Raw genomic sequence first — 13,674 nt, 5'->3', positions numbered from 1 at the left:
TGGGGTTGTCTGAGGCTGGGAGAGAGCAACAGCAGTGGTCAGTGTTGATAGGGGTGTCATCCCAGCCGAGTGAGGCTCATTCCAGTTTCTCAGGCAGTGTTCAGAATCCGGATTCCGGATGTACTATCCCTTGTATCTGGAGGGTTTCCAGTGTGTGAATTGAATGACATCAGTCCTGGGCAGCCTAAAGCCATGGCTTTGGATTTGTCGGGGAGAGTGAACCATTGTTGGTTAATGCGCCTGTGTTGTAGGGCGGCAGATCACCTGGGAGTCGTCTTCTCCCTCACAGTGGAGTTCCTCCGGGTTTGGCGTAAGGTATTTACCTCCTGTCTCTGCAACGGTGAAGAGTTGCTTACCCCTGTTTAAAGATTTAGCTGATGAGCTAAAGGTAACCTGGGATTCCCCTCATTCAGCCAGGCTGGTGCTACCAGGTTATGGCAAGTTCATGAACGTAGAAGGTATGAAGGAGGCAGGGCTTGTTTGCACACTGAGGGTGTGGCAGCCCGGTTGTTGAATGTGGTCACAATGATGCAGATGTATCATATCGATTTGCTGCTGCAGCTGAATAGGACTGTAGATATGGCGAAGCCGGTTTCATTGCTTTTCGAGAAAATCCATGCTACGGTTGATTTTGTGCTGCGTTTGTCCCGCTGTCCTGTCCTGGGTTTCGGGAAAAGTTACTGGTTGCGGAAGTCCCCAAACCTGGTGTGGGTTGGGTATCAGAACGGCGGTTTTCTTTTTGTTTTTGTTTTAAACAAGCACCTCAAAAGTTTCACCGGCTATTGCAGTCGGTGCATCCCAGTAATTGGTTCATGTCCATAGATCTGAAGGATGCGTATTGTCATGTGGCTATACATCCTCCCCACAGAAAATTTTGGAGGTTTCATTTCTAGGGTGTGGCCTATGTGTTTCTGGTCCTGCTTTTCATGCTCTCCCTATTGCTTCACACCTTTTGTATGGTGGTGGAGGCGACTTTGGCACTGATGCGGTGCCAGGTGATCAGAGTATTGACCTTTCTGGATGATTGGCTGGTCATAGCGGAGTCGAGGGAACAGGTGGAGCTCCACACTGCCACGCTGCTTTCTCATATTCTGGGGTTCATAATGAGCCAAAAGAAAATGAGTTTGACTCCAGCTCAGTGCGTTCAGTTTCTGGGTCATGTTGTGGACTCGGTTCTGTATCATGCATCTGGCTCCGTCTGCCACGGTTTCAACTGGGGCACTCAGTGCCGTTTCGCTTGTGCCTGTGTTTATTGGGTCTGATGGCCCCTATGATAGCTGTGGTGCCTCTTGGACTTCTGTTGATACGTCTGTTTCAGCTCTGGGTGATTGCTACACATCTGGATGCATCGCGCCACTGCCATTGGTTGCTCAAGGTATCCTCCTCGTGCCTAAGGGCATTGACTCCTGGGACGGACCATCGACTGCTATTGCAGGGAGTTCTTATAGGCCGGATAGCGTCCCGAAGGATGATCATGACAGACGCACCCTTACTGGGATGTGGAGCACCATGTGTGGTTTACTCGGGAAAGGGGTTTTGGTCAACAGCACAAAGGGCTCTGCATATCAATTGCCTAAAGCTACTGACAGGTTTGCTAGCGCTGAGGCGTGTCCTCCCGATGTTGGAGGGCCAGCATGTGTTGATAAGGTCCGGCAACAGGACAGCGGTGGTGTACATCAACGGGCAACCTGGCCTATTATCTGCTCGTATGGAGCAGCGCACATTTCCTCTCGGGCAGGACAAGTATCTTTCTGGATTTCTCAACGTGGGTGCGGTTCTACTTTCCAGGATGTCCTATCTCTACAGAGAGGAGACTGCACCCCTGGGTGGTTGCCCAGATATGGGGTCAGTTCGGCAGGCCCGACGTAGATCTTTACGCATCACGAGAAAATGCGCATTGTTGTCTATTCTTCTCAATGAGGGATCTGGGCACTCCGTTAGGAACAAATGCTTTGGTGGCCTCGGCCCCTTATCAGGGGCCTGGGACCCTGCTCTATGTGTTTCCTCCAGGGGACCTGATTCAGGCCACCGTGCAGAGGGTCCGTTAGGAGGGTCTGTTGTTGATTCTGGTGGCACCCCGTTGGTACAGACAGCCCTGGTTCCCAGAGATCATACGTCTGTTGGGCGGGAACCCATGGAGGGTTCCGTGTCATCGGAATCTATTGTCCCAGGCACACGGGAAAGTTTGGCACCCACAAACGCAGATATGGGATCTGTGGTTTTGGCCCCTGAAGGTTGAATTTGACGGCTAGGGGTTTACCTTCGAACGTGAATACAACTATACAGTCGTCACGTGCACCCTCTACAAAAGTCTATACAAAACATAAGAACACCTTCTCTTTCCATAATATTGACTGACAAGGTGAATCCAGGTGAAAGCTATGATCCCTTATTGATGTCACTTATTAAATCCACTTCAATCAGTGTAGATGAAGGGGAGGAGACAGGTTAAAGAAGTATTTTCAAGCCTTGAGGAGATTGAGACATGGATTGTGTATGTGTGACATCCAGAGGGTGAATGGGCAAGACCAGAAATGTAAGTGCCTCCGAATGGGGTATGGTAGTAAGTGCCAGTTGCACCAGTTTGTATCAAGAAATGCAACACTGCTGGGTTTTTCACACTCAACAGTTTCCTGTGTGTATCAAGAATGGTCCTCCACCCAAAGGACATCCAGCCAACTTGACACAACTATGTGAAGCATTGGAGTCAACATGGGCCAGCATCCCTGTAGAATGCTTTCGACACCTTGTAGAGTCCATGCCTCGATGAATTGCGGCTGCTCTGAGAGCAAGGTGGGGTGGGGTGGTAGGTGTCATGTAGGGATTGACGGCTCTACCCCGAGGTGTCATCCTCTGCTGGTGCGGCTCCTGAAAGGTGTGAGTCAGCTCAGAACAGTGTCTAAGCCTATGGCACCGACCTGGACACTTCAAGTGAATATGATTGGCAGTTGACTCCCCATAGTACGTTATACCTCGTTCCCTCATTCAGAGAAGTGTAGTTATATTCAGAACTGTACGTTTTTCTGATCGCATGACATGTGCCGTACTCATCATTTCACTAAGACCCTGAGCACACCATAACTCCACTTCCTTGACAAAGTGAGAGTACTCTGTTGTAGAAAAACATTAAATGGACGATTATAGTTGTGTGTGTCATCATGAGTGGATTGACAGCCTATAGCTTCAGTGTTTATTCTTACATGTTTTTAAGGGATTTCCCACAAGCAGTTCCTACAGCTTTTCCTATAAGATTTGAAATCAAGTTTTATCCTGTTGGATAATATTTCCAAATATGATTGAGTAAATCGCCTTAAATCCCTCTAGTTTGACAACAGTGACTTATAAAACATAAAAGTTGACTAATACTGGGGTATAAATAGATGTGAATAAAGGTCATTGGTCATTCGAGGATAGGCATCATTTTTGGATTAGCTTTTCATTTTCAGATTATGTTTGTCTTTCTTTACAGCTCGAATCCGCAGTTTAAACAACAACAAAGCCAACACCACGCCTCTGTTGTTAAAAGGTCATCAGCCTGGGGAAATGTGCCCACTCTCAAATTCATAGACAGAGCTGTGGGTGCAAGGACTGACCATCCATGATATCAAAATAATTTGAGGATATAATGTTTGTTTACATTTACTTTGTTTACAAACATTGGAGTAAAACAAGTGTATATTTTGGGTTCTGGTGGCGTTGACAGTTGAACTAAGCTCATGAGGCATTTATATATAAGTGATATATTCTTCATGAATCAATAGGTATATAACATTCATTTATATGTCCAAAATGGATGTAGCAACTGCAGATTGACCCTTTAACTCTGTAACTATTCTTTCTATCTTTGTTTACCGCCACTGAGAGGGCTGGACATTTGAAAAAAGATCGAAATCCCCTTTTATCCTGTAATTATATGTCATAGTAAACCATTCCTTGTTTTATGCTCTTTCTCTTCTGCTCACATCCCTCTCTCTCACTTTGAGAAGGCACAGTCAGAGTGTTCTGTTGGCATGGTTACAAAGGGAGCTTGCGCTGCCAGGCTGCTAAAGAATAGCCTGTCTGAAGTCGTTACTCTATTTAGAGTTATGTCTTTATAAATGACACCCTCCCTATCCTCCTCCTCTCCCTCCTCATCCTCCTCTCCTACCCCAGATAGGTGACCCATACTACCCTATCATGAGTGTAGATGTAGGGTTGCTTAGGATGCGCGTGTTCTTTTTTTAGAAAGATGACAGTATCTAGGTGGGGGCAGTAATGAGTAATGATACACATTTTGATTAACATGGTGTGGTAAAACAATAGTAGGACATCCATGTGAACATCTACTGATCTACATACTAAGTATTACACATTTCTATCTTGCTCTATTTCTTAAAGACAGTTATGATTGGACGAACAAACAAAAAGAGGTTTAAATAGTGGAGTTTTCTCCAGGTTTAGTGTGTGTGGCTGTATCAGCAGTGTTGAACAGAAAAACTACCAGGTTTAGTTTGTATGGCTGTATCAGCATTGTTCAAATGAACAAGTATCTGGTCTAGGGGGTATGTGTGTGTGTGGGTGTATGAGGAGTGTTCCTGAGGTTCCCTGTCCCCTCAGTAAAGAGCAGTTCAGGAAGCGCCCATTCAGAAACATCCTGCCAGGAAACTGCTCTCTCAATAGCAGGGTCTGGGAGGACCAGGCCATAGATATAGTGCAAACAGAACAGAACTGCTGCTTCTCCCTTTCACATTTACATGGCAGAAGATGGTGCATAGTTGTGTAGTCATAATGACAAGTGCGATGACCATGTTAAAATTAGAGCAAATTGTGATTGACAATTCTGTTAAACAATGGTATTTTTAGCCTAAAAACCCCATTGCTTGTTCTGTCAGTTGTATATCTATAGGTTTGTGCTGGTGAGTGTCCTACCCTCCCACCAAAAGGAAGTGACATTTACCAGAAACAGGTGGCGTGGCTGTCTGAACTTCCTGCTGACCTTCATCAGAGTGCCCTCCTTCACAAACACCTGAGAACACACACACACACACACACACACACACAGGGTCAGACATAGGGTTACAAAATTCCTGGTCGAAGGAATCCCGGAACTCATAGAAAATAAGCAGGAAATCCAGAATCCTCCAACCAGAATTTCTGGAAAACCCAGGAATTTAATAAACATTTATTTATTTATTTTTAGAGAATTTTATAACCCTAGTTAGACAAAGTAGATTACATAGCAATTGGGGGCAGTCAGTGGGAAGTATTCGGCAGTTTTAACATTGAATCAAGAAAGTTGGAGAGAGGGCTTTTAAAGAGTCCTTTAAAAGAGTGTGTGCCTGCTCTACTCCACCCCACCTCGACACAAAGAGAGGGCCAGGGGATTCCCAGCTGACTGGTTATATAAAGGGCGACACGGGTGGGATGGAGAGGTGGAGGGTGCCCGGAGCCCTGGGTAGAAACAATGGTGTTATCAGGCAGGACGGAGCTCACCCTGCCAGGCTGGAGCAGATCCCTCTGGCCTCGAACACTGTACTCTATGTTGACCAGACGCAACAGGTTCTCCTGAGAGAGAGGGAGAGAGGGGGGAAGGAAGGGAGAGAGAGCTTGTATGAGAGATAATGCCAACATTACATGTTAAACAATAACAATAACTAAAAGATAAAACGTTGTGCATCCCACAACACTGACTGTATACGCTAACACACAGACAGGCAGGCATATAGGCAGATAGACACACAGACAGGCAGGCATATAGGCAGATAGACAGACAGACAGACAGGCATATAGGCAGATAGACAGACAGACAGACAGACAGACAGACAGGCAGGCATATAGGCAGATAGACAGACAGACAGGCAGGCATATAGGCAGATAGACAGGCAGGCATATAGGCAGATAGACAGGCAGGCATATAGGCAGATAGACAGACAGACAGACAGGCAGGCATATAGGCAGATAGACAGACAGACAGACAGACAGACAGACAGACAGACAGACAGACAGACAGACAGACAGACAGACAGACAGGCAGGAATGTACGCACGCACTCACGCACACATAATGTACACACACCATGTTGGAGGAACTGTCACAAACACTCGTCTTCGCACTTGAAACTCACCCCATGTTTCAAACTGTCATTGGCTTGATCCGCAATGTCTGATACTATCACCAGTGCGGCTGAGAGAGAGGAGACAGTGAAAATAGAGAAGTAAAGGGGTGTTAAAACAAAAATCAAAACATACAGAGAACTAGAGACGGACAGAGACTATTCTCATCTTTCATGACGTGTACATGTTCCACCCTTTTATCTAAGAAAATGTAGCCTATTTCGGAACAAAGTAGCCATTTTCATTCGCTATAGCAATACATTAAAACGTACATTTATTTTGCAAGCTCCAACATCCCTTTTGAAAACGTTGACAAAATGCACTCATTCATTAACACAAATGTAGCCTATAGAACGGAGGTGCAGTCTGGTAAAAGAAAACTGAAAGAATCTCCATAATAACGGACGAATCCACTGACACACAAGACTATATTTTGTAGGAGAGCTGGGTGGAGACAAATTGTTCTGGTTGATACAGTGTATTTGCAGGCAGTGTATTATTCAACAATGTCAGTACAACAAGGGGGAAATTGTGATGTAGATATTTGGGGGGACGAGGGGTGTTTTCAGGAATATATGGAGGGGTATTTTGACAAAAAATATTTTGTATTATTATTATTAGGGGGGATGGGGGGGACAGCTAACTTCCTTGATTTCACAACATTTGCTTTATAAAAAAATGAGTCAGAATTTATTTTCTGCAATTCTACACATTTTGCCATGGGGCAGAGAGAAAAATGTGCAATTCATGTCATGCTATTCTTCATATTTTGCCATGAGGATGAGAAAACATTTAGCAGTTTCAAAGCTAATTTCCTGTTACTCTACAAATTGTTCCATGAGGCTGAGAGAACATTTTGTTTTAAAGTAACTGTCCAGTGAAAATCTCACTTTTAAAAGTTCATATTCTGTTAACTCATCCAAATAATGTTGTTGACTCATCCTATACTGGTATTTATGGCCAAAGCATAAATTGGAGAAAAAAACAACAAAACAATCACCTCAAACTTGTATCTCGAACAGACCATTTAAAAAATGCTTGATATTTCCTCATAGAGGATTATGTCATCCTCCTGAGGAGGATGAGCTGGCCAATCAGTGTTCTACTCACATTAATATTTTTTATGACCGGTATATACCCACACCATTCTGATGTTGGGGTACGCCCACACCATTCCAACACACAAAAGCTGCTTTTTAAAATAATGAAGGAAAACTATTTCACTCATATTGTAATTAATTATCGGTCATATTTAATAGAAATCTGGAAACACTGGACACTTAATACATTTTCATAGATTTTTTACCCCTTTTTCATGATATCCAATTGGTAGTTACAGTCTTGTCCCCTCGCTGCAACTCCTGTATGGACTCGGGAGGGGTGAAGGTTGAGAGCCATGTGTCCTCCGAAACACGATCCTGCCATGCCCCACTGCTTCTTGACACCCTGCTCGCTTAACCTTGAAGCCAGCCGCACCAATGTCTCGGACGAAACACCTTACAACTGGCGACCATGTCAGCGTGCATGCGTTGCTAGAGCACGATGGGACAAGGACATCCCGGCTGGCCAAACCCTCCCCTAACCCGGACGATGCTGGGCCAATTGTGTGCCGTCTCATGGGTCTCCTGGTCGCGAACAGCAGCGACAGAGCCAGGGATCGAACCCGGTTGTCTAGTGACGCCTTAGACCACTGCGCCACTTGGGAGGCATTGGACACATACTTTAAAGTTAAACTTTGGCCAAAAACGCAACAATAACTTTCAACTGTATAACTGTTCAATGCACCATCATACCAGGTCATTTAATGTTAAAAAAAATTATGAATAAGATACTTGACTACAGAAGTACCATTTCCTACCAATCTCTACAGCTTCTGTCCAAAAACAAATCATGTGAAATGACGTCAACACATACTGGAGGAGTTACTGGCTAGCTACAAGTGGCTAGTTTAGTTAACAAACTAGCTACGTCAGTCATGGCGCGCATGACCAGAATGACACATCGATGAACCACCAAAGGCACACCCCATTTTTGTATGAAAATTGAGAAAGAGGATAAGATGGACCCTTTTTTGTGCCCAATGTCGACCGTTAAAGCTAATTTCCTGCAATTCTACACATTTTGCCATTGCTTATGATGTGTTCATATGCTATCTGGGGGGGGGCATATTTTTAAAGAAAGTATTGAGGGGGATGAATCGACCTGTTCTGAATATATCCTCCGTGGCAATTTCGCCTATGCGAGTACCTGTGCTTTTACAAATGCTTTGTGAAGGTGGAGAAGCATTTCTCTCCAAATACTGTGGTCTTAACAGAATTGTTAACAGAACAGCCCACTCCTGTACTCCATGTTCACCTATGACTGCATGGCAACACACGCCTTCAACTCAATCATCAAGTTTGCAGACCATACAACAGTAGTAGGCCTCATTAACAACAATGACGAGACAGCCTACAGGGGGAGGTGAGAGCCAGGAAAATAACCTCTCACCCAACGTCAACAAAACAAAGGAGCTTATCAGGGACTTCAGGAAATGGCAGGGGGAGCACTCCCCTATCCACATCGAGGGGACGGCAGTGGAGAAGGTGGAAAGCTTCAAGTTCCTCGGCGTACACATCACTGACGCACTGAAATGGTCCACCCACACAGACAGTGTGGTGAAGAAGGTGCAACAGCGCCTCTTCAACCTCAGGAGGCTGAAGAAATTTAGATTGGCAGCTAAAACCCTCAAACTCTTTTACAGATGCACAATTGAGAGCATTCTGTCAGGCTGTATCACCGCCTGGTACGGCAACTGCACCGCCTGCAACCGCAGGGCTCTCCAGTGGGTGGTGCGGTCTGCCTAAAGCATCACTGTGGGGAAACTACCTGCCCTCCATGACAACTATAGCACCCGATGTCACAGAAAGGCCAAAAAGATCATCAAGGACAACAACCATCTGAGCCACTGCCTGTTCACCCCGGTATCATCCATAAGTGGAGGTCAGTACAGGTGAATCAAAGCTGGGACCGAGAGATGGAAAAACAGGTTCTATCTCAAGGCCATCAGACTAGACTGTTAAATAGCCATCATTAGTACATTAGAGGCTGCTGCCCTATATACATAGACTTGAAATCACTGGCCACTTTAATAATGGAAGACTTGTCAATTTAATAATGTTGACATATTTTTCATTACTCATCTCATATGTATATACTGTATTCTTTTCCATTCTACTGTATCTTAGTCTATGCCGCTCTGACATTGCTCATCCAAATATTTATATATTTTTAATTCCATTCCTTTACTTTAGATTTGTGTGTATTATTGTGAAATATTTTTTCACAACGTATTCCTTAGAAAATCAAAATTGTCTTGGGCCTTCTTCTGAGACACCGTAATGTAATTTGTTATTATTTCAGATGGCTGTCTATCCTGTCTTTCCGTTTATAATCTAATGCTAAATTGCAGGTTTTGCAGAATATATTGTTGTAAAATGCTTACTTACAAGCTCTTAATAATGCAGTTCAAGCAATAGAGTTAATACAATATTTACTAAATAAACTATAGTAAAACATAAAAATCACAAGGTAACAAAAGAAATGTACATAACAAGGCTATATACAGGGGGTACCGGTACCGAGTCAATATGCGGGGGTACAGGTTAATCAAGGTAATTTGTAAAGTGACTATGCATAGATAATAAACAGCGAGTAGCAGCAGTGTAAAAAAGGGGGGTTCAATGTAAATAGTCAGGGTGGCCATTTGATTAGTTTAATTGTTCAGCAGTCTTATAGCTTGGGGGTAGAAGCTGTTAAGGAGTCTTTTGGTCCTAGACTTGGCACTCCAGTACTGCCTGCCGTGCAGTAGCAGAGAGAACAGTCTATGACTTAGCTGACTGGAGTCTTTGACACTTTTTTGGGCCTTCCTCTGACACCAACTTATATAGGTCCTGGATGTCAGGAAGCTTGGCCCCAGTGATGTATTGGGCCATACGCACTACCATCTGTAGCGCCGCCATACCAGGCAGTAATACAACCGGTCAGGATGATCTCGATGTTGCAGCTGTAGAACTTTTTGAGGATCTGGGGACCCATGGCAAATCTTTTCAGTCTCCTCAGGGGAAAAAGGTGTTGTTGTGCCCTCTTCACAACTGGCTTGGTGTGTTCGGACCATGATCATTTGTTGGTGATGTGGACAACAAGGAACATAAAACTCTAAAAACAGTTTACTGATAACATTCACCTACGGTAGTAACACACTTGAGAAAGTCCACAGAATTGAAAAGTAATGAATTAAACAACCATGTCTCTGTCACTAACAAATACAGTCATGGGTGGTAACTTTACAATTCACTTTAAAAGGCAATTCGATTGGGGGCGTGGCTTACTGGGGGCGTGGCTTTCAACTAATTATTTTTGGCCACCCGTGAGTGGAAGTGTTGTAGCAGTTTATGTGGTCTATGGTTGTGTTAATTAAATACTGAGTATGTCTGCTGCTAATTATGATGCCTTAGTAAATGCTTTCATAAAAACTCATTTGCAAACGGCAAACTAAATATTGTTGTGTTGTCCTTATTCCAATACTGACCTTGGGGTGTAATAATAAAAAATACTACATGAGATATTACTGCACAACACTGAAAGTGTTAATTCCCTAACACTGATAAAGTGTAACAGCATCAGCACTAAGCACAGTGTTATTAAACACTTAAAAGTGTGGACCTGATTTAACACTGGAGAATTTGCTGTGCACAGACACACACAGACCAGAGGGGCCAGAGATAGCACAGTAGCTACCCACTCGTGAATGACATATGCAGTACACAGAGACAAGACAGCCAAAATGTCTCCCTAGTGACTTACCCACACACAAAGAAAAACATAGGGTAAAATGGCTCCCCTGTGAATTACTCACAATGCCAAATGAGCCCAAATAAATCCCTTATAAACACATACAAACAGAGCCGACATGGCCCTCTTGTGAATAATGCAATACAGACTAAGGAGGTATTATAAACTGGGTGGTTCAAGCCCTCGATGGTGATTGGCTGACAGCCGTGGTATATCAGACCGTATACCACGGGTATGACAAAACATGTATTTTTACTGCTCTAATTACTTTTGTAACCAGTTTATAATAGCAAAAAAAGCACCTCAGGGTTTGTGGTTTATGGCCAATATACCACAGCTAATGGCTGTGTCCATGTACTCTGCGTTGCGTCATGCATAATAACATGCCATGGTATATTGGCCATATACCACACCTCCTCGGGACGTATTGCTTAACTATACCATGGCTAGTGCTTATAGCAGAGCTCCACTGTACCTTGTGTATCTTCGTATTCTTTGGAGTCTGGGGAGAGGTTGTTCAGGTAATCTGGAGGATGAGGAAAACAAACAGCAGCAATTGAGAAAAGATACATGGCCATTGCTTAAACCACAGTAATATGAGACAGAAAGAGATCATTTTCATCATATACAATTTTTATGTATAAATGTTTTGATATACAGTACCGGTCAAAAGTTTGGACACGCCTACTTATTCAAGGGTTTTTCTTATTTTTTTATATTTTCTTCATTGCAGAATAATAGGGAAGACATAAACTATGAAATAACACATATGGAATCATGTAGTAACCAATAAAAGGGTTAAACAAATCAAAATACATTTTATATTTGAGATTCTTCAAAGCAGCCACCCTTTGCCTTGATGACAGCTTTGCACACTCTTGGCATTCTTTTATCCAGCTTCACCTGGAATGCTTTTCCAACAATCTTGAAGGAGTTCCCACGTATGCTGAGCACTTGTTGGTTGCTTTTTCTTCACTCTGCGATCCAACTCATCCCAAACTATCTCAATTGGGTTGAGGTCGGGTGATTATGGAGGCCAGGTCATCTGATGCAGTACTCCATCACTAACCTTCTCGGTCACATAGCCTTTACACAGTCTGGAGGTGTGTTTTGGGTCATTGTCCTGTTGAAAAACAAATGATAGTCTCACTAAGCTCAAACCAGATGGGATGGCGTATCGCTGCAGAATGCTGTGGTGCCATGCTGGTTAAGTGTGCCTTGAATTCTAATTAAATCACAGACAGTGTCACCAGCAAAGCACCCCCACACCATCACACCTCCTCCACCATGCTTGACAGTGGGAGCCACACATGCAGAGATCATCCGTTAACCTACTCTGTGTCTCACAAAGACATGGCGGTTGGAACCAAAAATCTCAAATTTAGAAACATCAGACCAAAGGACAGATTTTCAACAGTCTAATGTCCATTGCTCGTGTTTCTTGGCACAAGCAAGTATCTTCTTCTTATTGGTGTCCTTTAGACCATGAAGATCTGATTCACGCAGTCTCCTCTGAACAGTTGATGTTGAGATGTGTCTGTTACTTTAACTCTGTGAAGCATTTATTTGGGCTGCAATCTGAGGTGCAGTTAACTCTATTGACCTTATCCTCTGCAGCAGAGGTAACTCTGGGTCTTCCTTTCCTGTGGCGGTCCTCCTGAGAGCCAGTTTCATCATAGCGCTTGATGGTTTTTGCGACTTCACTTGAAGAAACTTGAAAAGTTATTGAAATTTTCCGGATTGACTGACCTTCACATCTTAAAGCAATGATGGACTGTAATTTATCTTTGCATATTTAATCTCAATTATAACATTTACTTTGATTTGTTTAACACTTTTTTGGTTACTACATAATTCCATATGTGTTATTTTATAGTTTTGATGTCTTCACTATTATTCTACAATGTAGAAAATAGTGAAAAATAAAGAAAAACCCTGGAATGAGTAGGTGTGTCCAAACTTTTGACTGGTACAGTACATAATCAAAAATGATTCACACGTGCACGCACACACTTACCGTTGAGGAGCATGCAGTATTGAGCCACCCGTACGATGACCTGCAGAAGCTGGTGTTTGAGAGAGACATTGTCTCCTGCCGGACTCTGCTGCTGGGAAAAACAGACAGACATGTTACTGATAGCCTACACATAACACAAAGCTATTTCCTATATCCATACCTTTCCAAAAATTCTTCACTGTTACAGTAAGAGAAAGGTTGACCAAATTATGAGCTTTTGCACCGACAGATGAGTAGACAGACAGAGAAAATAAAAAGAAAGGGAGAAAATGAGCGGATGGGAGGAGGATAGACCTGTGTAAATTGCACTCCACACTCTTAAAAGTAAAGGTGCCTGGAAGAACCTTTTGGGTTGCCATACCGGCGGAACCTTTCCATTTTAAAAAGGTTCCTTGTACAACCCCTCTGAAAAGAACGCTTGAGGAAACACTGTGTAAAGGTTCAAACCTTTCTGTGATGGGAGGTGTTCAATGTTGAACCTTTTTACAGGCATGAACAGTCAAATCATGAAATGTAATGATATTTGGATGAAACCAGATCAAAGTATGAAAAATGACTGACTGTTGCTTCTACATAATGTTTCTGGTCCCCTTCCGCATGTCAAACACGTGGATTCAGGAGGCGGGATTGTTAAGGGGATAGGGTGACGTAACCCTAACTCAAAAATGTGAATACACCAATGGTAACATGATATTCTCTTACCCAATTCAAATAAGTACCACCTTGTAACCA

The 13,674-nt window shown here is 43.4% G+C and overlaps 1 protein-coding gene across 3 annotated transcripts in view; it reads right to left on the bottom strand.

Moving 5' to 3' along the window:
- Positions 1–13,674, bottom strand: part of LOC112262872 (FYVE, RhoGEF and PH domain-containing protein 5) — a 65,705-nt gene that overhangs the window by 9,728 nt on the left and 42,303 nt on the right. For 2 of the 3 annotated variants that reach the window (XM_042297080.1, XM_042297092.1), the window contains exons 8-12: positions 12,943–13,033; positions 11,401–11,451; positions 6,104–6,162; positions 5,473–5,544; positions 4,937–5,005 (exon numbers count right to left, since the gene is read on the bottom strand). In XM_042297080.1, the coding sequence (XP_042153014.1) occupies positions 4,937–5,005; positions 5,473–5,544; positions 6,104–6,162; positions 11,401–11,451; positions 12,943–13,033 (342 nt within the window). The remainder of the gene's footprint in view (positions 1–4,936; positions 5,006–5,472; positions 5,545–6,103; positions 6,163–11,400; positions 11,452–12,942; positions 13,034–13,674) is intronic. The other variant, XM_042297087.1, reaches the window with a different exon arrangement.

This window comes from Oncorhynchus tshawytscha, linkage group LG02 (assembly GCF_018296145.1).
Source record: "Oncorhynchus tshawytscha isolate Ot180627B linkage group LG02, Otsh_v2.0, whole genome shotgun sequence".
Lineage (NCBI taxonomy): Eukaryota > Metazoa > Chordata > Actinopteri > Salmoniformes > Salmonidae > Oncorhynchus > Oncorhynchus tshawytscha.
Note: the sequence above shows the minus strand (reverse complement) of the source record. Positions and strands in the feature narration are given on the sequence as shown.